The sequence below is a fragment of the Felis catus genome, chromosome D3, assembly GCF_018350175.1.
Source record: "Felis catus isolate Fca126 chromosome D3, F.catus_Fca126_mat1.0, whole genome shotgun sequence".
Classification (NCBI taxonomy): domain Eukaryota; kingdom Metazoa; phylum Chordata; class Mammalia; order Carnivora; family Felidae; genus Felis; species Felis catus.
Genome location: NC_058379.1, coordinates 6,186,464 through 6,209,211, shown reverse-complemented (window position 1 = coordinate 6,209,211; position 22,748 = coordinate 6,186,464). Strand labels below are relative to the sequence as shown.

The 22,748-nt window shown below is 49.2% G+C and overlaps 2 protein-coding genes across 6 annotated transcripts in view; both read left to right on the top strand.

The window, feature by feature from the left end:
• The window catches only part of ATP6V0A2 (ATPase H+ transporting V0 subunit a2), a 44,722-nt gene extending 40,386 nt beyond the window's left edge, over nt 1-4,336 (top strand). For 3 of the 4 annotated variants that reach the window (XM_045041191.1, XM_019814450.3, XM_003994607.6), the window contains 2 exons: nt 32-203; nt 730-4,336. In XM_045041191.1, coding sequence (XP_044897126.1) covers nt 32-203; nt 730-829 — 272 coding nt within the window. In that variant the 3' untranslated portion in view covers nt 830-4,336. The remainder of the gene's footprint in view (nt 1-31; nt 204-729) is intronic. The other variant, XM_011287700.4, reaches the window with a different exon arrangement.
• Nucleotides 4,337-4,914: 578 nt separating this feature from the next.
• Nucleotides 4,915-22,748, top strand: part of DNAH10 (dynein axonemal heavy chain 10) — a 145,649-nt gene continuing 127,815 nt past the window's right edge. The window contains exons 1-6 of one of the 2 annotated variants that reach the window (XM_045041189.1): nt 4,915-5,228; nt 8,028-8,099; nt 11,228-11,328; nt 12,392-12,500; nt 15,788-15,903; nt 19,418-19,628. In XM_045041189.1, coding sequence (XP_044897124.1) covers nt 5,015-5,228; nt 8,028-8,099; nt 11,228-11,328; nt 12,392-12,500; nt 15,788-15,903; nt 19,418-19,628 — 823 coding nt within the window. In that variant the 5' untranslated portion in view covers nt 4,915-5,014. The remainder of the gene's footprint in view (nt 5,229-8,027; nt 8,100-11,227; nt 11,329-12,391; nt 12,501-15,787; nt 15,904-19,417; nt 19,629-22,748) is intronic. The other variant, XM_023241314.2, reaches the window with a different exon arrangement.

The window sequence follows — 22,748 nt, the reverse complement described above, 5'->3', positions numbered from 1 at the left end:
AAGTTAACCCTGCCGAATGACTCCCCCGCAGAGCTGTCTGACGTCCTGTGGACCATGCTGGTGCGCGTGGGCCTCCGGGTAGACACCACTTACGGAGTCTTGCTGCTGCTACCAGTAATCGCTCTCTTTGCAGTGTTGACAATTTTCATCCTTTTGATCATGGAAGGCCTTTCTGCATTTCTCCACGCCATACGCCTCCACTGGTGAGTATGCAAGTTAGCTTTGGAACTGCTATTTAAAAAATATTGGACCCCTCTCCCCACGTGTATAAATAACCCCACAAAATGCCGGCACTTAATAACCGTGTATGTTTAATACTTTGAATTTATCTGGGGCCTGACAGGTTACCTCATTGTAAAACAAAGTAAAATTCTTCCGTATTTCGTGATGGTTTACAGCGTATGTCGGATTGCTTGTCTGTGTATGAAGGTACCCGGGTGGGGAGAGAGGTTCTGAATACTCGTGGGTACGCGTGTAGCGTGTAGCGTGTCATGACGGGTTCGTGTTTCCGTTACACGTCGAGGAGGGCGACACGGACAGGCTGTGTGTGTGTCTGTGTGTATCTTATTTAAGTAATAATACGTGTGCCAAGAGAGCACGTACGGAACGAAGCAGCTTCAGCACAGGAGCTGTTTGGGGTTTTTTCTTAACTTATAAATGTTGTTGCAAGAAATGTAGGAAATGTTACTCACAGTCTTTCGTTAATACACGGAAATTTTTTTGTTTTAGGGTAGAATTTCAGAACAAGTTCTACGTTGGTGCAGGCACCAAGTTTGTTCCTTTCTCATTCAGACTACTTTCGTCGAAGTTCAGTGACGACGTGGCATGATCATATTGCCGTATCCAAACAAGCTTTCGGATTTATGGAGAATTATCATGTTACAGAATTTCACTTCCGTCAAACTTACGATAGGAAAAATTCCGTCTTCATTGATTGCCTTATGATATAGCCAAATAATTCTGTAAGATATACCTCTTCCTCATGTTAAATATTTTGTAACGTTTATCAATTTCAGATATGTAAATTTCTTTCAGTTTTTATGGTGAGCAAACTTAAGTTAATGCCAAGTTATGTTAAAGTTATTTTTAAAAATAGAGGCTTGGGGGGGAGAAGTGGTTTTGAATGGCTAGTTGAAAATGGTCTTAGCTACTCGAGTCCTTTTCACCTTATTAAAAAGAAAAAATTACAGCGTTATTCTGTCACTTGAAGTTGTCAGATAATATTTTCCAACAGCTGAAGTTAAGTATAGTTTTTTAAAAAATTTAATGACGGATAATCAAAAGATTCGCATTTATTCTGCTTGATTAAAAGTATGTAAACATTTTGTATCGTATGCTGTCTAGAACTGCAAGTAGGGGATTGTTTCTACAATTTTGTCTTGTTTTAATAATTGGAGAAAACGGGATAAAATAACATACGACGGATGGTTATCCCACTTGTATATTTTTAAAGATATTTTTACTCTCTTATCCTTATATAAAACCAATTATGATCATTGTATGTTGGAAAGATAAACTGTATACTGAGCCTTACAACCCAGTGTGACCGTAAAAGATAGAATAGGGATGTGATTTGAACTTAGGGACCAACTTATATGATGTTACTGATGTTACCGAACCTTTTAGGGGTTTATACTGAGTGAAGGGAAGGTGAAAAGTAGTATTTTGTATATTTTTATAACAGAATATAAATTAAGATATTTTACCATGAAGAGATTGCACCTGTCCTTGAGAACAGTATAATTATAATTTTTTTTTTTACTTTCAGACTGATTGTAAATAAAGGTCTGGTAAAGGTATTTAGAGTTAATTTAAGCTTTCAAACACCATTTGGATCGGTTGAAAATTCTCTTTAATTTAAATTCATCTATTCACTTGACATTTAGCTTTGAAGGATTTTGAGTCCTGTTGAATGTTTTAATCTACGCAGACAGTCCCCACCTTACCAGTGGTTCCACTTAATGAATTTTGAATTAATGATGTTGTGAAAGCAATACACATTCCGTAGAAACCATACTTGCAGGGTTGAATCTGGATCCTGTCCGGGCCAGCGATCTGCGGCCCCATCCTCTCCCGCCATGCTGGGCAGAGGCCGCAGCTCCCAGACAGCCACGCGGTCGGGAGAGTCAACAGGTGGTACGCGGACAGCCACCTGCGCCCACACGGCCGTTCAGTTTGTCACTTTCAGTACAGGATTCAGCCCATTACAGGAGATAGTCCATACTCCCTTATAAAATAGGCTTTGTGGTGGATGATTGTGCCCAACCGGAGGCTCCTGTCCGTGTCTGGAGCACGTCTAAGGCGGGCCAGGCTAGGCTGCGGTGTTCCCTAGGGTAGGTGTGTTAAATGCATGTTCACCTTAGGATGAGACCCCATCGTAAGTTGAGGACGATCTGTAGTTTTGTAAATTAGGTTCATTTTTCATATTTTACTGTAATTGATGTTAGGTAATTATTTTCAAAAAGAAATCGGCAGTGTTTTCACTTAACGTTTTGAGGCAGGTGCATGAAAAGGCCTGTTTGTCACCATACACCTTCACCCTGCCTAGTGGGAGAGTTTGGAATTTTCATTTCAAGCTTGGATTCTGGTAGCCCTGGATCTAAGCGTGTCTTTTCAGGTCAAGTCGAGACCTGTTTGCCGAGAGGCATGAACTGAACACGCTGACGTAATCGTGACGCTAACGTTAGACCTGAATTGTGTGGTAAGCCTTCCATGCTGCTCTTTCACGAATTGGGAGTTACTGGCCTTTGTCCTTCGTATTACAATATCAAGCTTCAAACCACGCGGATAAATCCTTGGGAAGTGATTCTGCTGTCAGAGTGCAGTTTCTCCGGAAAGGTCTAACGTTGGACACTCCTGTTGGGTGAATACAAACTCTGAACAGTGCTGTCCCTCACCACTGGCCATCTTCGTTACTTTACACCAAGGATCTGTTGTAATAAAATGGTAATTCATCCTTAGGAAACTCACGATTTCGGGGCACTGTTAGCCGATGAGTAAACAGGGGGCCTGTAGTGTCTGCTGGAATTTTTTAGTGCCCCCACTGGTAACTGTTATGGGCTGTTACAGAATTTTTCATTTTAAGTAACATCTCTTACCAGGGTACGGAACAGAGAGGAAAGAGTCTGTTTTTAATTGAGACCTATGTAGTGGTTATGTATTCTACATAATTGTATAAAAAATGAATTAGTAGTCCCAACTTTGGTGAAAGGCCTCTCTAGAAATAGAGCTTGATCGTGTCTTGTAGGCACTAGGGGAAATTTAATTTTTTTTCTAAAGCTGTAGGTTCCAGTGGCTGCTTTATGTTTAAACTTTATGCTTTGCTTTATGTTTAAGCTGTCTGGTGGAACTATTATGTATATCATTTTTGAGACAGACTTTGTTCCCTTAATAGCAAATATCTGGAGGAAGAATGGTCAATTGTCGGGATGAAGCTATGTATCTGTTTATTTTCCTCAAGAGAACACGTCATGATAAATGTCATGACAGCCATGTTTTCCAGTGTTCATTCAGGTGTTCATTCTGTGTGTTAATGGAGTCCTAAAATAAAAAATCCAAGGCATTTCTTCAGGAAAACAACTTGATTTCATCCTGCAAGGGTAAAGAACGTCCTTGTGGTGACGTAATTATGATCAGTTAAAGAACTCAGGTGTTCTGATGGGGATCATGGTGAGCCCTGTGGACTGTCCATTCCTTGTGGGTAGGACTTTGAAAAGACACCCTTTTCACAGAATGCCATTCTGTCCTCATTTCGGGAATGGGTACTTTATAACAACATTCTGTTCTCAGTTTCCAGTCTGCTGTAGCTTCAAAAGGCCTAGAGTATAGCCTAGGTCACTCTTAAGATGTTTATGAATTCAATATTCAGGCATTTTAGGGTCTGACTTATTTTGGAAAACAAAAACAGAACTGCTACAACTGTTCCGCAGTCTGCATTTGAAAACAGTAAATCTCTTCATTTAAAATTTTAAAGCCAAGTTTGCGTGCATGCCATCTGGTGTAATCTCCAGTAAGGTTATTAGGAAATCTTAATTCAAGATGATGAAAATCAGGCAGTTCCAAGTAATAGTTTTCCAACAGCGAGGTCATTGAGGCCGGGCTTTGGTTTAGAATTGTAAGAAATACTTCAGAACATTCCACGTGTTCCTTGATGGGAAAATCCAACAAGAAGGCTAGGTTCTTGGTGTCAGCCTTGTCGTCCAGGGACTCATCTCCAGGAGGGGAGAGCAGTCACTAAGTTAAAGCTCCACAAATGCACGAAAGGACAACTTTGCATCTTCCTATCAGTATTGAACTTCTTTTTACTAATGAAAAATAAATATATTTTTAAAACATGGGTTATTTGCTTTATTATGCCTTCACGTGTCTAGAAAGCTAAAGCCAGAAGTCGCCTGTCCCTTCTTGGGACTCCCTCTTCCCTGATCCGTGTGCCAGAGAGAACCCGCCCATTCCTGGAACTCTTCAAGGTGCTTGCTTTCTGAGGCCCTTTGATCCATACCGGCGGGGGGGGGGGGGGGGGGGGGGGCTCAGACTATCAGTCCTGCCTCACCTCCTACTCTGCCTGGGCCATCTCTGAGATAGTGCAACCTTGACCGGTCGCCTCGCTGGCCTCCTTCGGGGCAGAAGGGCGGGATGGTAGCCCGCGGTGATGAGGATCCTAGGAGGGGCTCCCTGGAGCCCCCAGTGGGGTGTCCCGGGCAACAGCGGCGGGCGGCTCCGGGCTGGACTCGTCGGTCCCCCTCCGAGTCGCGGGAGGATGCGTGGTGCCCGCTGCTCCGCTCGGCTCTCCGGCCGGCCGGAGCGGCGGGCCCGGATCCGGGGGGAGGCTGGGCGCCACCCGCGGGGGACGGGCCCGCGCCGCAGTGAGCGCGGGGGCCGGGGCGGGCGCGTCCCGGGAGCTGCCGACCCGCGTCTGCGGCGGCCGTTGCCGAGGCTCCCGTTGCCAGGGGCGCCGAAGCCGCGGACGCCGCCCGTCGCTGGGCTCCCGGGGCGCCGTCTGGCCCTTCGCGGCGCCATGGACGACCTGCGGGTGCTGTGGATGCGCGACCGCGTGTACACGGCCTTCGGCCTCACAGACCCCCACCTCTTCGAGGAGCTGCTGAACCGCGACGGTGGCGAGGTCGAGGACCTCATCCTGCACTTCCTCAACCAGACCAAGGACGAAGAGGGCGCCTTGACGCTGTTCTTCTACCGCAAGGTGGTGCCCGAGGAGGTGGAGGTGGAGATCGGTGAGCGCCCCGACTAGGCTTGGACTTTCTGCAGTTTGGCGACTGCTTTCTGAGCTGCGACCCCTGATACAGGCCTTAGCCCAGTGTCCCTCCCCGCCGCCGCCGCCCCCCCCCCCCGCCCCCCGGCTGGATGTCCCCGTTCTATGTGGAAGCAGATCTCAGCCTCACTTAAAAGGGTCCCCTGGTTAATTCCTGGATCCCCGGAAGGGTGCTTGGAAATCTCCCTTGGACTGGGACCTGTTTCTGGGCTGTCTCCGACTTGCTTCCCCGTTCTTTCCCTCCTCTTCTGGCTCTTCTCCACCGTCACTGCATCATGAGAATGCCAGTATATCCTCTGCTGAGCATGCTGTTCCTTGGAGACTCAAAGCTGCCGAGACTGGAGGCACCAGAATGGTGTCGGGTTCTGGGCAGAGGCGGGGGGAGAGGCCTCCTCCCCAGCTCCGTGTCTCACATGGTCACTCACTCTCTGCCTATTAAGACCCTTGGGCAGCTTTATTGGATCCTTTGTGGGGCCCTGGTCATCCAAAGGCCCTGGAGGGGGACCAGGGCATGCCTCTTCATCCCGATTTTCTATTTCTGTCCCTGCCCCTGGTCAAGTCTTCTCTCTGCTCCCAGCCGAAAATTATATGAACGCAGACAACTAGATGCTGGTGAGGGTGGTGATAGGAAGGAGGGTGGTGGCCAACTAGCCCAAGATGCTCTTCTAATAGTTAAATGCGTATTTCTTGAAATAACAAAATGGAATCAGGCTGTATATATATCATGGGATGACTCACTTAAATTAAAAAAAAAATGACACAGGTAGTACTGGAGGGCATTCTCTTAAAAATTCACATGACAGGGGCGCCTGGGTGGCTCAGTTGGTTAAGGGTCCGACTTTGGCTCAGGTTGGTCTCATGGTTGGTGGGTTCGAGCCCCGCGTCGGGCTCTGTGCTGACAGCTCGGAGCCTGGAGCCCGCTTCCGATTCTGTGTCTCCCTCACTCTCTGCCCCTCCCCTCCTCGTGCTCTGTCTGTCTGTCTCTCTCTCAAAAATAAATAAACATGAAAACAAAAAAAATTCACATGACATAGAATTATGTACAGTAAAACATGCAAAAGCAGCCCTTCACTAACCCTGAAGTCCTACTGCCATTCCTAGTAGGTAGTTGGGTGTGTATCCTGCCAGATCTTGCCCTGAATCAGTCTATCATCTATCTGTCTATCTATCCATCATTTATCATCTATATCTTTCTATAATGTTAATATATAGATGTCTAGAGCTTCTAAAGTCAATCATACCATGTATATTACGTTGTGACTTGTCTCTCCCTCAAACGTATCTTGAGAATTTTTCATGTCAATACTGATAGATCTACCTAACTTTACAGGTTTTTTTTTAAAATTTTTTTAATGTTTATTTATTTTTGAGACAGAGAGAGACAGAGCATGAATGGGGGAGGGTCAGAGAGAGGGAGACACAGAATCCGAAACAGGCTCCAGGCTCTGAGCTGTCAGCACAGAGCCCGACACGGGGCTCGAACTCACGGACCATGAGATCATGACCTGAGCTAAAGTCGGCCGCCCACCTGACTGAGCCACCCAGGCACCCCTAACTTTACAGGTTTTAAGCACATTGATGTACCGCGCTTACCCATTCCCTAATTAAAGACCATTTACCCTTCTATAGTATTTTACTTCACAAACAAGGCAACAGTGCCCACCCATCTCTGCACACTTTGTGTAATTCTTTGCGACGGGTTCACAAAAGCACAATGGCTGGTTTCCTGGGTGTGTGCATCTACACCGGCTGCCCAAACTCCTCTCCAGAAAGGCCCTGCCAGTCCACACCCAACGCTGGTGAGGTGCCTGTCAGCCAACAGCCTTGCCGACATCCGATACTGTCGGTCTTTTTAACGTTTGCCAATCCCATAGACGAAAGAGGGATGCGCTTGCTTAGTCTATACTACGTGTTTAATAATATTTAGTGGAGTTGAGCCTCTCTCTCTCTTTTTTTTTTAGAAGTGAAGGCTTTTTTGAGGATTAACTTAAAATTTTTATTTTGTTAGTATTTTTTAAATGTTTATTTTTGAGGGACAGAGAGCCCGCGTGGGGGAGGGGCCGAGAGAGAGGGAGAGTGGGCGCAGAGCCCACCGCCCGACGCCCGGCTCCATCCCAGGAACTGCGAAATCAAGAGCCGCGCCAAAGTCGGAGGCTCAACCTGCTGAGCCACCCAGGCGCCCCAGGGTTGAGCCTCTTTTTTATGCTTGTTGATCACTGAGATCAACCGGTGGAACCGCTTGACCATGCTGCGTCCTTCATCTCCTGGGGAGTCTGCACAGGGTTTCCTTTCGGGCCACTATGAAGCTGTCTCTGCTAACCGGAACATTTCTGTACGACTGTGTTGGTTCATAAATTGGCGCCGGTCCAGGAGGGCAGGGGGAGACGAGCAGGGAGGCAGAAGGCTCCAGACCGGCAGGTGGCAGGTGTAACGAGCCCGGGGAACCCGCGCCCGAGGCCGGTTTTAACGCGAGAGGATCAGGTGGCTGCCTCCCCTCCCCCCACGCCCGCCAGCGTCTTCGGGTTCGTGGAGGGGCCGCTGGCGGTCACTGCACCGGCCGAGCCCCACCCAAGGGCAGGAGGCGGGGAGGGGCTCCCGCGCCCTCGCCGTGACCTCCCCCCCCCGCTTCCCCGGGACTGTCGCAGGTGCAGGCCATTTCCCCGCGGCGCGCGGTGGGGTGGGGGAGCAGGGCATCAGGTGTCTGGTGTGGTGGGGCAGACACGTGTTACTACTTTTTTCTTCCGTGCTGGCGGCGGTCAAGACGGCGAGACGCCCGAGGCGGAGGAGGAAGGCGAGGAGGAAGAGGCGGAGGCTCAGCCGGCGGAGTTGGAGGGTGAGTCGCGTGGGGGCGGCTCCCCGGGAGGAGGGAGGCTGGGCCCCGGTATGGGGGACAGAGGTGGGTGCCGGCCGTTCGGGGCGCATTACCCGTGCCCCGGGGGGCCCGCAGCCAGCGACCACAGACTGGGGGGCCGGCAGCTGCAGGGGGGCGGCCTCCCCGAGCTCTGGGGCCGAGCGCGCAGCTGTGAGCAGGGCCGCCCCTCCCACGGCTCCGGGGAGCACCCGCCTGGCCCCTCTGGCCTGGGCCTCGCTTGCCTTGCGACCGCTTCCCTCCCCGCTCTGCCTCTGTGGGTCTGAATCCTCCTGTCCTTTCTCTGGTAAAGGCGACAGTCACGGGATCCAGGGTCTGCCGTCTCCGGTAGGACCTCCTCTTTTATATCTGCAAAGACCCTGTTTCCGAATACAGTCACCTTGTGAATTCCACCCGGTATAGTACGTGTCCCCCGGCGCCTCGTCCCTGTGCAGGCGGCGTCCGTGACAGCTCAACACCTGTGCGCTCTGTTGTGTAGCCCAGGCTTCCTTCCCCTCGTGCAAACCACACGCCCCGTTTCCTCTGGCCAGTCCGAGGCAGTAGTGGAGGATTTTACTGCTGATAGAATGTGTGAGCTGGAGAAGTTGCTGGAAACACACCTGAACGTGCGAGACGCCTGATTCTCTGCAGGCTCCGCTTTTAGATTCGTGCTAAGGCTGGGTTCTCCTGCGGGTGGCTCTTTTTTTCCTTTCCTTTATTAAAAATTTTTTTTTTCGTGTTTTTGTAGTTGTTGAGTGGTTTCATTTTATTCCTAGTGTATTTCTACCGTTTATCTAATTCAGTTTTCTACTTGTCCTCATTCCTGAAACAATTTATTTTGTCCTTTTTCTGGGCAGCTGCGTGTATTTTATTAAATTTTATGAAGTTTTTCAAATTTTAATTTCAGTAGAGTTAACGTACAGTGTTATCCTAGTTTCAGGTGTATAATACGGTGATTATCAGCCTTCCATACCTCTCACCTAGTTTACCCATCTCCCCCTCCTCCACCCCCATAACCATCAGTGTGTTCTGTGTAGTTAAGAGTCTGTTTCTTGGTTTCTCTCTCTTTTCCTTTTGTTCATCTGTTATGTTTCTTAAATTCCACAGAAGAGTGAAATCCTACAGTATTTGTATTTCTCTGACTGACTTATTTCCCTTAGCATGGTACCCTCTAGTTTCACCCATGTCGTTGCAAGTGGCCAGATTTCATTTTTTCTTATGGCCGAGTAATCCATTGTATCTATATATACACCGCATCTTCTTTATCCATTCATCTACAGATGGACACTTGGGCTGCTTCTGTATCTTGGCTATTATAAATACTGCTGCCATAAACCTAGGGATGCATGTATCCCTTTATATTAGCGTCTTTGTCTTTTTTGGATAAATACCCAGTAGTGCCATTGCCGGATCGTAGGATAGTTCTATTAAAATTTTTAACCTTTAAAAAATTTTTTTTAATGTATATTTATTTTTGACAGAGAGACACAGAGCATGAGCGGGGGGGGGGGGGGGCAGAGAGAGAGGGAGACACAGAATCTGAAACAGGCTCCAGGCTCTGAGCTGTCAGCACAGAGTCCGACGCGGGGCTTGAACCCACGAACCGTGAGATCATGACCTGAGCCGAAGTCGGATGCTCAACCGACCGAGCCACCCAGGCGCCCCTCCAGACGCGTTCATTTTAGCCAAAATGTCATTCCTTCTGTAGTACAGATTGAGGGGAGAGGATTACAGGGTTAGAAATACAGACCATGAGTCCTCAGGGAGGACTAATTTGGATTTTGACAAGACAGACGGTGGCTATGAGGGCCACAGCCCTATTTACTTCGGGGCTCTAATCTTGTTGAGAGACACATCCATTTCAGCACCAGTCAGTCTCTGGACAGGAAGGACATCTGTGGAAGGAGGCTGCTTGGACACAAAGGCCAGGGGGGTCTTTTCAACAAAGCAAATTAATATTACTTCCAAATCAATAATTAAATGTATTTTTTCTTTTTATTGTGGTAAAATATACATAAAACCATTTAAAAATTTTTGTTTATTTTTCAAATTTATTTATTTTGAGAGAAAGAAGGAAGAAGAGACGGCGGGGGGGGGGGTGTGTGGCACGTAAGAGCTGAGGGGAGAGGTGCAGAGAGAGAGAGGGAGACCGAGAATCCCAAGCAGGCTCTGTGCTGACAGCGGGGCTTGGTCTCACGAACTGTGAGATCATGACCAGAGCTGAGATCAAGAGTCAGATGCTTAACTCATCGAGCCCCAAAACTTACCATTTTAACCACTTCTAGGTATACAGCTCAGTGGCACTGCATTTATTTGGTGCATTTGTTAGTGTGTTTTTGGCTACAGGCTGTTACTGGTGCTCTAATCCCGTTGGTGCTGCTGGCTTTATACCATTTCCTCTGCTGGTGGGTGTGCCGGGCACTTAACCACACCACAGTCGGATCCTCGAGTCTGACCAGTAGCTGTTATCGTTCCCATTTTACGGATGAGAACATCAATAGTAGACCAGTAGACCCCACACGTTGATTTGATTCGAAAGCCACAATGGCTCCGCACGGTGCCTTTTGCAGCAAGAGCCAAACCGTTTGGGAAAAGCTCTCCCTTCCCTGTAATTACTGGGTTTCTCAGAAACTCTCAGGGCTGTGACGGGTTCTGAGAGTTCCAGATCCGCACTGATAACAGACTTGAGAGAGATACATTCGTTTTACTTAGATTACCTTTCTTTTCATCCCCCACAAGTTTCGAGTTTCAGAGTGAAGATAGAGTATGTGCTAGTATGTTAGCTATAATTCTCATCCTAATAATAAAACTCCCCTTTAAGTGAAAACCTCAGAGAAATCACTCACTGGACACTGTCGCTGGAACATGCACACACACACACATGCATACACGTGAAATTTCCGACCGAGAACCCGCCCAGCAAAAATACAAACGGCTTTCGTCGTTATAACGTACATCGAGGCTGCGATTCGTTTGTCCAAAATGTACACGGAGCTTTTAGATATCGTGACTATTGAACGAAATAATGCTGCCGTACAAGATGCAGGTCTGGCCTCGATGGTAGAAAATCTATTCTGATTATTTCATTTTGCACCCTGAACGATATTTTGCAGCCAAGAATTTGCAACTGAGAAACGATTCCGCAGATCAGCTTGTATTAGGCATCGGGGATGAAGAAGCCGACAGAGAGAGTTTAGAAGACCTGCCCGTCAAGGTACGCGTGGCTCCTTCCCCTCCTTGCTGGGGTAACAGGAATGCCATACCACATATGGGTATGTGATGGGTCTGGGTAAGTGACAGTTCATGCGAGGAACATATTTGGAATGGAGACGATAGAATCCTGTGTTGGGAGTCCCCACAACTACCCTCAGGTTGGATGGTTCGCTAGAATGACTCCCAGGACCCAGAAAAACGTTAGTACTCAAGGCTATAGTTTATTTCAGTGAGAGGAGGCCGCGTAGAATCAACAAAGAGAAAGGTACGTGGAGCAGAGTCCGGGAGAGAAGGGACCCGAGCCTCCTTCAGGGTGGCGTGGGGGTGCTGCTGCTCCCAGCACGTAGGAGAGCACACGGGAAGTTTTGCCAGTCGGGGAAGCTCACTCAAGCCTCGGCGTCCAGCGTTTCTACCAGGGGTCTGTCGCGTGGGCATGAAGGGCCAGTCTCTAGGTCGCGGGAAGTCAGACCGATGTAGTGTGACCAGGGCCCCAGGCCACCAAAACCAGGCATTCACCACCAATCACGTTGCTAGTCTAAACTATCTTTGTACCCCAGGTGTCCATCAGGTGGGACATTCCAAGAACAGAGGTTATCACCTGGGAACCGGCAAAGGGCCAGCCTGAAAACCTTTGGGATATGCAGAGTTTGGACAGCCCAGGCCTGCGGCCGAGTTAATCTTTTCACAAATCCCAGAGGTGGAGCTTAAAAGCCGAGATGTGAGCATTTAGCCCGGCCTGTGCTAAGTGAAATGACTAACAGCTCCATGAATATACCCTACCCCCCAAACCAATTGGAAGCCGGCTTGTTGCAATTTACAAGCTAGGAAAGGGCTCAGTCTGGACACTTCCCGGGTCGGTTTACTCCCGTGTGGCTGCGCTGGCCAATTAACAGCAGAGTCAGACTGAGTGTTCAGGCCTGGGTCCTTCACGGTGCATGGTCCCCCCGTGTCGGCCAGGGGGACCAGAATGCACTGACAGGAGTGCTCAGGGGCACCCGAACGTTAGGTTGTCTGGGTGAGCAGATGTATCTCAGCCCGTTGATGTTTGGTTCCCCATGTTCCAGAGAACCGTTAAGCACATCGTGGAAAAGACATATCTCCATGTGCTTTGTACTCCCGTTCCTGAGGAGTTCCTGGACCAGAATGTGGTGTATTTTCTCCGAAATACAAAAGGTATAGTTCTAGTGTGTGTGTGTGAGTGTGGGTGTGTATGCACGTGGGGGTGTCTCTGTGAGATTCTTTATTTTTACACTTTCTTGAGAATACAACTCTTTTTTTTTTTTTTTTTTTAAGTACGGTCGATCCTCAGTATTCACGGATTCCATATCTGCAAATTCACCTACTCGCATTTTTTTCGTAACCCCCAAATCAGTACCTGCAGTCGCTTTGAGGTCATTCGGGGCCAGGCACAGGATGGGGAAACTTCTGAGTCCCCCCGTGTGCCTGTTCCCAGCTGAGGGCGAACGCGGTGACAACGTTTTAACTCTTGTAAACAACTGTTCCTACTGTGATCTCTTTGGTGCCACGGTTTTCACATTCTTTTGTGCGTCTTGTTGGCGATTTCACTGTTTAAAATGGCCTCAAGCGTAGTAGTGAAGCACCGTATTCCTGAGTGCAAGAAGGCTGTGGCGGGGCCCCAGACGACACAGGTGTATTAGGTACACTTCGATCAGCTGTCAGTTATAGTGTCGGCTGAGGTCCATGCTAGTGAATCAACAGCGTATGTTGAATAAGGTGTCTGTTTCTTTTTTAAGTTTATTCATTTATTTTGAGGGGGAGGGAAAGCGAGAGAGGGAGGGAGGGAGGGAGGGAGAGAACATGAGCAGAGGAGGGGCAGAGAGAGAGAATCCCAAGCAGGCTCTGCACCGTCCGCACGGAGCCTGATGCAGGGCTTGGACTCATGAACCACAAAATCATGATCTGGGCTGAAACCAAGAGTTGGACGCTTAACCGGCTGAGCCACCCAGGTACCCCTAAATGAGGTATCTTTACACAGAAACGCACATAAAGCAAGGTTACGTGTTGATGGCTGATAAAGATGTGACCGGAGGAGTGCCTGGGTGTTTCAATCGGTTGAGTGTCTGACTCTTGATTTCGGCTCAGGTCATGATCCTGGGGTCCTGGGATCAAGCCCTGTGCCTGCTTGGGATTGTGTCTCTCTCCCCTAATTGCATGGGCTCTCTCTCTCTCTCTCAATCTTTCAAGAAAGAAAGGAGGAAAGAAGAAAGAAAGGGAAGGGGTGAGGAAGAGAGGGAGGGAGGAAAGAAATATGACCAGAGGGGCACCTGGGTGGCTCAGTCGGTTAAGCATCCAACTTTGTTTCAGGTCATGATCTCACAGTTCATGAGTTCAAGCCCCGCATCAGGCTCTGTGCTGACAGTGCAGAGCCTGCTTAGGATCCTCTCTCTCTCTCTCCCTCTCTCTCTTCCCCTCCCCCACTTGCATTTTTCTCTCTCTCTCAAAATAAGTAAATCACCTTAAAAAAATGTGACCAGAGGCTGCAGAAACCTGACCTCATATGTCCTGTAGGAGCAATGGTTCAGTATTCGCTAATTCCTTGTTGGAGGTGACCTCACAGAACAGAATTCCCACGAATAATGAGAGTTGACTGTATAAATATGTTCTTGGTTCTATTGTAACAATTAAAGGGAGATGCAAACTGTTGTGGCCCTGAGTTATAAGAAGAGCTTTGGGGCTTTGTCCACGTGGGTGTGTGATTTAAAGCCGAGGGGCCGCTTGGAGGCCACGTTCATCCCGCAGGGTGACTTCCGGGCGGGATGTTCCCTCTGTGCATTCCTGCTGCCCTCGTCCATCCTGGGTGCCACCTGGGTGCTTCTGGTGACACCCCTGTCCCCCCAGTGGTTGTCACTCTCGTGTCTCTTCTGACCCCCGGCTCTTCCTCTCGCCTCATTCGATTCAGGCTGACTGCCCACGCTTCCTGCCTGCACGTTCCCCCATTTCTTCCATCTTCGCCTCCACGGAGGCTGCGCATACGTAGCTAGTTGTTTTCACGACTCCCCGTAAATCCTAGAACAAGCATTATGTTGCCTTCTTTTTCTCTCTTCTGAACTTTGATGGCGTTTTGGGTCAGGGCCTCCCTGCCGGGTGACTCTGCCCACGTAGGCGGGAAGCAGAAGTAGGGAAGACGGCTTGTAGAGGCTCGTGCCCCCTCATCCCTGCTCAGTGCTCTCCTCCAGGACAGCACCTGCCACGGCGCACAGGCCGCCAGCCGGGCAGCAGCCGCGTCTCCTCGGATTTCATCACTGGGCCGTCTTTGTGTCTCGCCGTTTCTCTTCCGTCGAGATCAGCCTCTCTTTCTCCTCCGCTCTGGGTTCTTAGGTTCTTTGGTTCTTTCCCCTTAAAATAAATTTATTTAAGTAAAGAAGAGTTTGCTGTAAAGAAGCGTATTAAGGAGAGAATGACTACACAGCTGTGGGACCAAAGCCAGTGAGGTAACTGCCTTGGTTGGTATATCTGCTGTGTTTCCCGGTTAGATTGAGGGATGGGCCCAAGTGACCTTCAAAATGTGTACCGTGCGGGTGGAGTAAAGACAGGTAAAATAAAACGCGGTTGGAGAATAGGCTGTTACCAAATCTGTCTTTAAAAATACCCGTGACTCTGGGGCGCCTGGGTGGCTCAGTCGGTTAAGCGTCCGACTTCGGCTCAGGTCATGACCTCAAGGCTTGTGAGTTCGAGCCCCGCATCAGGTTCTGTGCTGGCAGCTCAGAGCCTGGAGCCTGCTTCGGAGTCTGTGTCTCCTTCCTTCTGCCTCTTCCCCAGCGTGTGCTCACTCTCGCACACGTGCTCTCTCTCTCTCAAAAATAAATAAACATTAAGAAAATTAAAAAATAAGAAAAAGATACCCATGAATCGGGCCCCTGGGTGTCTCAGTCAGCTGAGCGTCCGACTTCAGCTCAGGTCATGATCTCGTGGTTCATGAGTTCGAGCCCCACATGGGGCTCTGTGCTGACAGCTCACAGCCTGGAGCCTGCTTCAGATTCTGTGTCTCCCTCTCTCTCTGCCCCTCCCCAGCTTGCTTTCTCTCTGTCTCTCAAAAAATAAATGAACATTAAATAAATACCCATGACTCAAAAAGGACTCTGGTGATGAACTGGGGAGGCATCGCTGGGAGTGGGGACCCAGGGAGAGCAAGGAACCCAGCAAACATTTCCAGAAAATGCTACTGTTTCTATTCTTGTCTGACTTCAGACAACTCCAGCCAGATCCTCCAGTCTGTGCAGCTCTGTGAACCGCAATGCGTAGGGTTTCTTTTGACGTCTCAGCGGCCGAGGGAGTCGTTTGCACAGACGTTAGCATCATGTTGAGCCTGTGCCTGGAACGTTCGTTGGTAGCTCCTCGGGAAGAAGGAGCAGATTCCTTGGAAGGTCCAGATACACTTGGAAGGTTCACTGCCCGCCACTTCCCCACGCGTCTCACCCTCTGAATCTGTTCCCACACAGAGATGATCTCTGAAGCTACCAACATGAAGGAAGCCATGGAGATCATGCCCGAGACCCTGGAGTATGGAATTATCAACGCTAACGTGCTTCATCTTCTGAAGAATATCATATGTCAGGTAACTGTGGACAAAGGGAAGGGACCTCAGCATTTTGTAAGACTAAGGCCACTTGATTCATTTACTCCGCAAGTAATGAATATCCAGCAGGTGCCTCCGTGGGCCCTGGTGGCAGAGCGGCGAGGAGCACGGACTAGGTCTCTGTGCTCCAGGAGCTTATTCTGGGGGAAGGACACGAAACACAGATTCATAAACTGGAAAATATCAGACATTGACAAGTGGCATGAGTGAAATGAACCCTAGTAATGTGATAGAAATAGACTGTGTGTGTGTGCAGGGAGTGGTGGTAAGGGATGGCCTCACTGAGGAGGCGATGTCTGATAGGCAAACAATAAAAAAAGAATCTCACGAGCAGGCTATTTTAATGACAAGTTGTTAGGGAAGTGTCATTAGGGAAGTGTGATAGGGTGGGGTTGAGGTGGTCAGGAAAGGCCCCTTTGAGGGCATGGCATTGAATTGAGGCCTGAATCAGGTGAAGGGGTCAGACCTGTGAAGATCTGGGGGGAAGAGCGTCCTGGGCAGGGAAGATAGCTTGTGCAAAGGTCCTGAGGCAGGAGCAGACATAGCCTGGTCCAGGAACAGAGGGAGGGCCTGTGTGGCTAGAGAGTAGTGAGGAAAGTTGGAAAGGAGGGTAGGTTTTCAGCAGGGGAATAACATGATCTGGTTGGCATCGTTCCTCTGGCTGTTGTGTGGAAATTGTACTGTGGGAGCGAGGGTGAGGGCCGAAGGCAAGAGTGGACCAGGTGGAGTCCGTGGAAGTGTCTGTGGAGGGGGATGGTTGTCTAGACTGGAGTTCAATCAGGGGAGGGAGTGGGAGGCAGGCCGTGTCAAGAATCTGTTTTGCTGGGGAGAGGGCCAATGGGGCTTGCTGGTGACTTGGGTATGGAGGTTTTGGAAAATGGAGAGTCACGAGGGACTCCCTAGGGTTCGGTTGGGGGTGAGCGGCCGGGCGGGTCACTAGGGAGATGGGTGAGGATAGAAACCGATCTGGAGGGAAAGCCAAGAACTCTCCGGACATTCGAGCTGAGGTGTGAGGGGCTCAGGGAGAACTCAGGGCATTCCTCCGGAAAATATTTATTGAGCACCTACCGTATTCCACTGAGCGAACAACTCGGCCGAGATCTGCCTCACGGAGTGCTCGTTCTAGTCAGGAAGGCTTACATTAAACAGGATCTGTGAGAGAATCTGTTCGGTTGAGTCTTGAACAGCATGATTTGAACCACACGCGTTCACTTCTACATGGATTTTTTCCAATAAATACGGTATAGTGTTGTAAATGTATTTTCCTTCTCAATAACAGTTTTTCCTCGAGCTTGCTTTAAAATTTTTTAACATTTATTTATTTTGGACAGAGAGAGAGAGAGAGAGAGAGAGAGAGAGAGAGAGAGAGAGAGAGACAGAGACGGGGCATGAGCGGGGGAGGGGCAGAGAGGGAGGGAGACACAGAATCAGAAGCAGGCTCCAGGCTCCGAGCCGTCAGCACAGAGCCCGACGCGGGGCTCGAACTCACGGACCGTGAGATCATGACCTGAGTTGAAGTCGGACGCTCAACCGACTCAACCACCCAGGCGCCCCTCTTCTAGCTTGCTTTATTGTTAAGCATACCGTATATAACACGTGGAACATACTGATAAGTGTTAATCGACAGGTGATGTTATCGGCAAGGCTTCCGTCAACAGGCTGCTCTTACTAGTTAAGATTTAGAGAGTCAAACGTCATACGTGGATTTTCTTTTTTTTCTTTTTATATTTATTTAAAAAATTTTTTTTAACGTTTTATTTATTTTTGAGACCGAGAGACACAGAGCATGAACAGGGGAGGGGCAGAGAGAGAGAGGGAGACACAGAATCGGAAGCAGGCTCCAGGCTCTGAGCCATCAGCCCAGAGTCCGACGCAGGGCTTGAACTCACGGACCGCGAGATCGTGACCTGAGCTGAAGTCGGACGCCCAACCGACCGAGCCACCCAGGCGCCCCAATACGTGGATTTTCAACTGCACGGAGGGGACGTTGGCATCCTCACCCTTGCGTGGTTCAAAGGTGAAAAGTAGCGTGCTCAATAGTGATGGGAGTTAAGAAAGACGAGGTTGGGAAGGGGGTAAGAAATACTGGCAGGTGGTAAAGGTAAGGGTTTTGAAGTTTTAGGCCGGGTGGCCAGGAACACCTCAATAGCATTTTTTACTGAGACCATTGCACTTGGCTCCTGATAGACCCCGGCCGCTGCCCTCACCCCTACGTTACTTTATCCACGTGCCAGCCAGAGTGTGGCGATGAGCGAGGCCAAGGAGCTGGGTAGAAGCAACCAAGGGAGAGGCCGCCGGAGGAGGGAATGGGGGGAGGGGGAGCGCTAGGGGCAGGGTGACACGGCACCCATTTACCATTTTGAAAATTGGGCAAATAGAGAAAAGGGTCCAGGTGTTTGTTCTGCCTCCTCTACGTGAAATGCACTGGGTAATTAAGTAGTAGATGAGAGAAGCGTCTCTTTATAAAAGCATTTAAGCTATAAAATAAAGAAGCGTTAGGATGAGACTATTTCGGTTGTCTGGCTCCCAGAGGTTCGCGGATCTCGTCATCGAACAAGCAGACGCTACCATCCGAAAGGAGAGAAAACCAGACATCGTCTCCTGAGCATTGCCGTTAGTCTTGGTAGGGGGATTCTGACGGAGGGTCTGGACCCAGTGGGAGATACGGAGCGCACGGGGACACAGTGAGTGTCACTGGGAGTGTGCAGTCAGCAGAACCCAGACTGGGAATCCGCAGGTCAAACATCCTGGGGTCTTCAGTAAATCGGAAGTGCACGTACATCGTCCTCAACGATGGACCAAAGTTTAAGAAGAAAAGGCAAAGCTACAAGCCCAAACCAAAACTCAACCAACCAACCATCCAACTGACCCACAGGCATTTAAATGGAGGAGGGAGGGCACAAGTGAGCGAGGGGCAGAGAGACAGAGAGGGAGAGAGAGAATCCCACAAGGGGCAGAGAGAGAGAGAGAGAGAGAGAGAGAGAGAGAGAGAGAAAGAAAAGTGGAGCTCATGAGAGAGAGAGAGAGAGAGAGAGAGGGAGAGAGAGAGAGAGAGAGAGAGAAAAGTGGAGCTCATGTTCACCCGAAGCGGGACTCGAACTCACCAACAGTGAGATCATGACCTGAGCTGAAGTCCGATCCTCAACCAGCTGAGCCACCCAGGCGCCCCCTCCCCCTCCCTATTTTAACCTCCACATGAACTAGCTTGGCCCTGAGCTGACTGACTCTTCAGCTGTTTGTGGCCGGTGACCTAAAGAAATACAGTATGCTGATCTGGACAGTCACCTCGCGCTTGGGTCACGTTCTCCTCCTGGGGTCGTGTTAGGTCAAACAACATTTCTCTGTCTGTAGGTCTGTGCTCTGGGCTCGAGTTCTCTCCACTTTGTTGCCATCATCTGTGCCGCCTCTCACAGAACCTTCGAAGCCGGGGGCCGCGGAAGTGCACGAGTTATCGGACATGACATTGATTCGTCTCATAAACTTGACGTTTCAGGTTTTCATGCCAGCTCTGTCCTTTAATCAGCACAAGGATGCGGCCACGGGATTTGCGTCCGAGAAAACCTCGGACTCTTCCGAGTATGAAGCGGGGCTCCCTAGTGTGCCCGGGGAAACGTATCACAGCATGCAGTTAATACGGGATGAATTTTTAATGAACATCCAGAAATTTGCAAATAATATTCAAAGGACAATGCAGCAACTGGAAGGTAAGCTTCATGTTTTCTTCTGTTGCGTTACGCGTGGGAATGTCCTTTAGGAAGGCGACGTAAGAGTCCAGGAGTCTTGTTTTCATTTGTAATCATTCTTTTTTCTCCGCCCACCATCTGAGCGACCCCGAGCTGGAAGGAAGATGCACAGAGAAACAACGAATCCTTGTCCTCAAGGGTCTTATCGTCTGGTGCACAAGGAACCGTGGCAGATGAGAGCTTGGGAAAGCTATTAGGACTTTTAGGGTTTGGAGGAGGGAGACACTGTGGCGGAAGCAGGAGGAAATCACAGGAGACTTCCTGAAGGAGGTGGCATTTGACCTCCTCTGAATGGACAGCAGAGAGTTAGTAGGTGGCGTTGGGGAGCAAGGGCTTTTCGGGCAGGGAGAGAGGGCTGAATGAGAGAAGGGAGTTTGAAAGAATGGGGTTTCCGGGAACGAGGAAAGGTGGATGGCTGGTCCTGGCTTAGTTAGTGTCCAAGCCCAGGGCCCCACACGTGGTGGGGCTGCAGCAGCTACTGTGGACCTGTACCCCATGATGTGGGGAGGATGACATGGTGAGAGTCCCAGAGCTTGGGAGCGCGTGTGTCATGGAGAACAGCAAGGTCGAGAGGCTGGCGTAGTGGGGAAGGTGAGTCCCATTTGGGGTTACGCTTTGGAGAGCCCTATCCTGTGAAAGCCGACAGGCGATTTCTCGGCAAGGGCTATTACGGTCTGCGAGATGGCATTGCTTTCGAGGAAGAGAAATCCCACCCCTGCCCCGAAAGTAAAATTTAACACACCCCACTTAGTAGCAATTTTCTCTAAGACTAGAAACACCCGCAGAGATCCAATTTTTTTTTTTTTAACACTTATTTATTTTTGAGAGAGAGAGCGAGCGAGCACAAGCGGTGGAGGGACAGAGAGAAAGGGGAGCGGAGGATCCAAAGCAGGCTCTGTACTGACAGCAGAGAGCCCATTGTGGGGCTCAAACTCACAAACCGCGAGGTCGTGATCCGAGCCGAAGTCAGACACTTAACCGACTGAGCCACCCAGGCGCCCTGAGAGCCAAACTTTTGATAACACGCTATGGACATGTGTTTTTCATTCATTCATTCATTCATTCATTCATTCACTCATTTATTCACTCACTCACTCACTCACTGTGAGCAACTGAGCAGAGGAGGGGCAGAGAGAGGGGAGAGAGAGAATCCCAAGTAGGCTCCACACTGTCGGCATGGAGCCCACGTGGGGCTCAGTCCCACGAACCATGAGATCGTGACCTGAGCTGAAATCAAGAGTTGGATGCTCAACTGCTTGAGCTACTCAGGAGCCCCCAGACTTTTGGTTTACATTTCTTTTTTAGGGGCACCTGGGTGGCGCAGTCGGTTAAGCGTCCGACTTCAGCCAGGTCACGATCTCGCGGTCTGGGAGCTCGAGCCCCGCGTCAGGCTCTGGGCTGACGGCTCGGAGCCTGGAGCCTGCTTTCGATTCTGTGTCTCCCTCTCTCTCTGCCCCTCCCCTGTTCATGCTCTGTCTCTCTCTGTCCCAAAAATAAATAAACGTTGAAAAAAAAATTTTTTTCTTTTTTAATGTTTATTTATTTTTGAGAGAGATAGAGACCGAGTGCAAGTGAAGGAGGGGCAGAGAGAGAGAGAGAGACACAGAATCTGAAGCGGGGTCCAGGCTCCGAGCTGTCGGCACAGAGCCTGATGCGGGGCTCGAACTCACGAACCGTGAGATCGTGACCTGAGCCGAAGTCAGACGCTCAACCGACTGAGCCACCCAGGTGCCCCAGACTTTTGGTTTAGAATGTTCTTTTTTTTTTTTTTTTTTAATCCCCCAAGAAGTGATATTCTCTTGGTGTCTGTGTTTGTTTTACTGTCTCATGTTCCATTATTTTTCGTGTCTACCTGACCCCTCTCTCCCCAAAATAGTGTAAAACAGCAGAGATGTGGAAAGATGTTTCTTCTAATCTTGGATATGATTTCTGTGTCTAATGTCAAAACGTAGCTGAGTGGACACGTTTTTGTGTTTTAGATAAAATACAAGAAGGAAATGCAATGAAACGTCATCTGTGACCATCAGTTACTCTAGGTTGCGAGAGTACGGTGGTTTTCTTTCTTTTTTCCCCGTTTTCCTACAATGGGCGTGTGTGATGTAGAAAACCAGAAAAGCAGAAAAATTACTACTCTGTAACGTGGGTCAGCAAGTTATGGTGCGTGTGCCAAATCCCACCTGCTGCTTGTTTTGTGTGGCCTGTGGGCTAAGAATGGTACTTACCGTTTCCAATATTTAGATTTTAAATGGTTAAATAAGGACCTACAGTCTGCCCTCAGCTGCAAAGCCTCTTGGTCTGCAAAGCTGGAAATATTTACTGTCTGATACTTTTTTAAGAAAAAAGTTTGTGGGAGCGCCTGGCCAGCTCATTCGGGGGAGCACGTGACTCTCGATCTCAGGGTTGTGAGTTCGAGTCTCGTGTTGGGTGTAGAGATTACTTAGAAAAAAAAATCTTAAAAACTTTGCCAATTCCTGTTTTATAGTATCACCTTGAGGAAGAAATTTGTTTTTACTTGTAGGACTTTAAGCCATACGAATGGCTTTTTGTAAGTTATTGGCTGTCAGTTGAAAAAGCTCTTTTACCCTTTTCTCTTTTTTTTTTTTAATTTTTTTTTTCCAACGTTTATTTATTTTTGGGACAGAGAGAGACAGAGCATGAACGGGGGAGGGGCAGAGAGAGAGGGAGACACAGAATCGGAAACAGGCTCCAGGCTCTGAGCCGTCAGCCCAGAGCCCGACGCGGGGCTCGAACTCCCGGACCGCGAGATCGTGACCTGAAGTCGGACGCTTAACCGACTGCGCCACCCAGGCGCCCCCCCCCCCTTTCTCTTTTTAAGATGCATGAGATCACAGGGGTCAGGTAATCTGTTGTGGAATGAATTTTTTTAATATTAAATTTTTAAAAAATGTTTATTTTTGAGAGAGAGAGCGAGAGAGTGAGCGTGAGCATGAGTAGGGGTGGAGCAGCAGAGAGAGAGGGAGACAGAATCCGAAGCAGGCTCCAGACCTCACGGCTGTCCACACAGAGCCCGACGCGGGGCTCGAACCCACGAACAACTGTGAGTTTGTGACCTGAACCGAA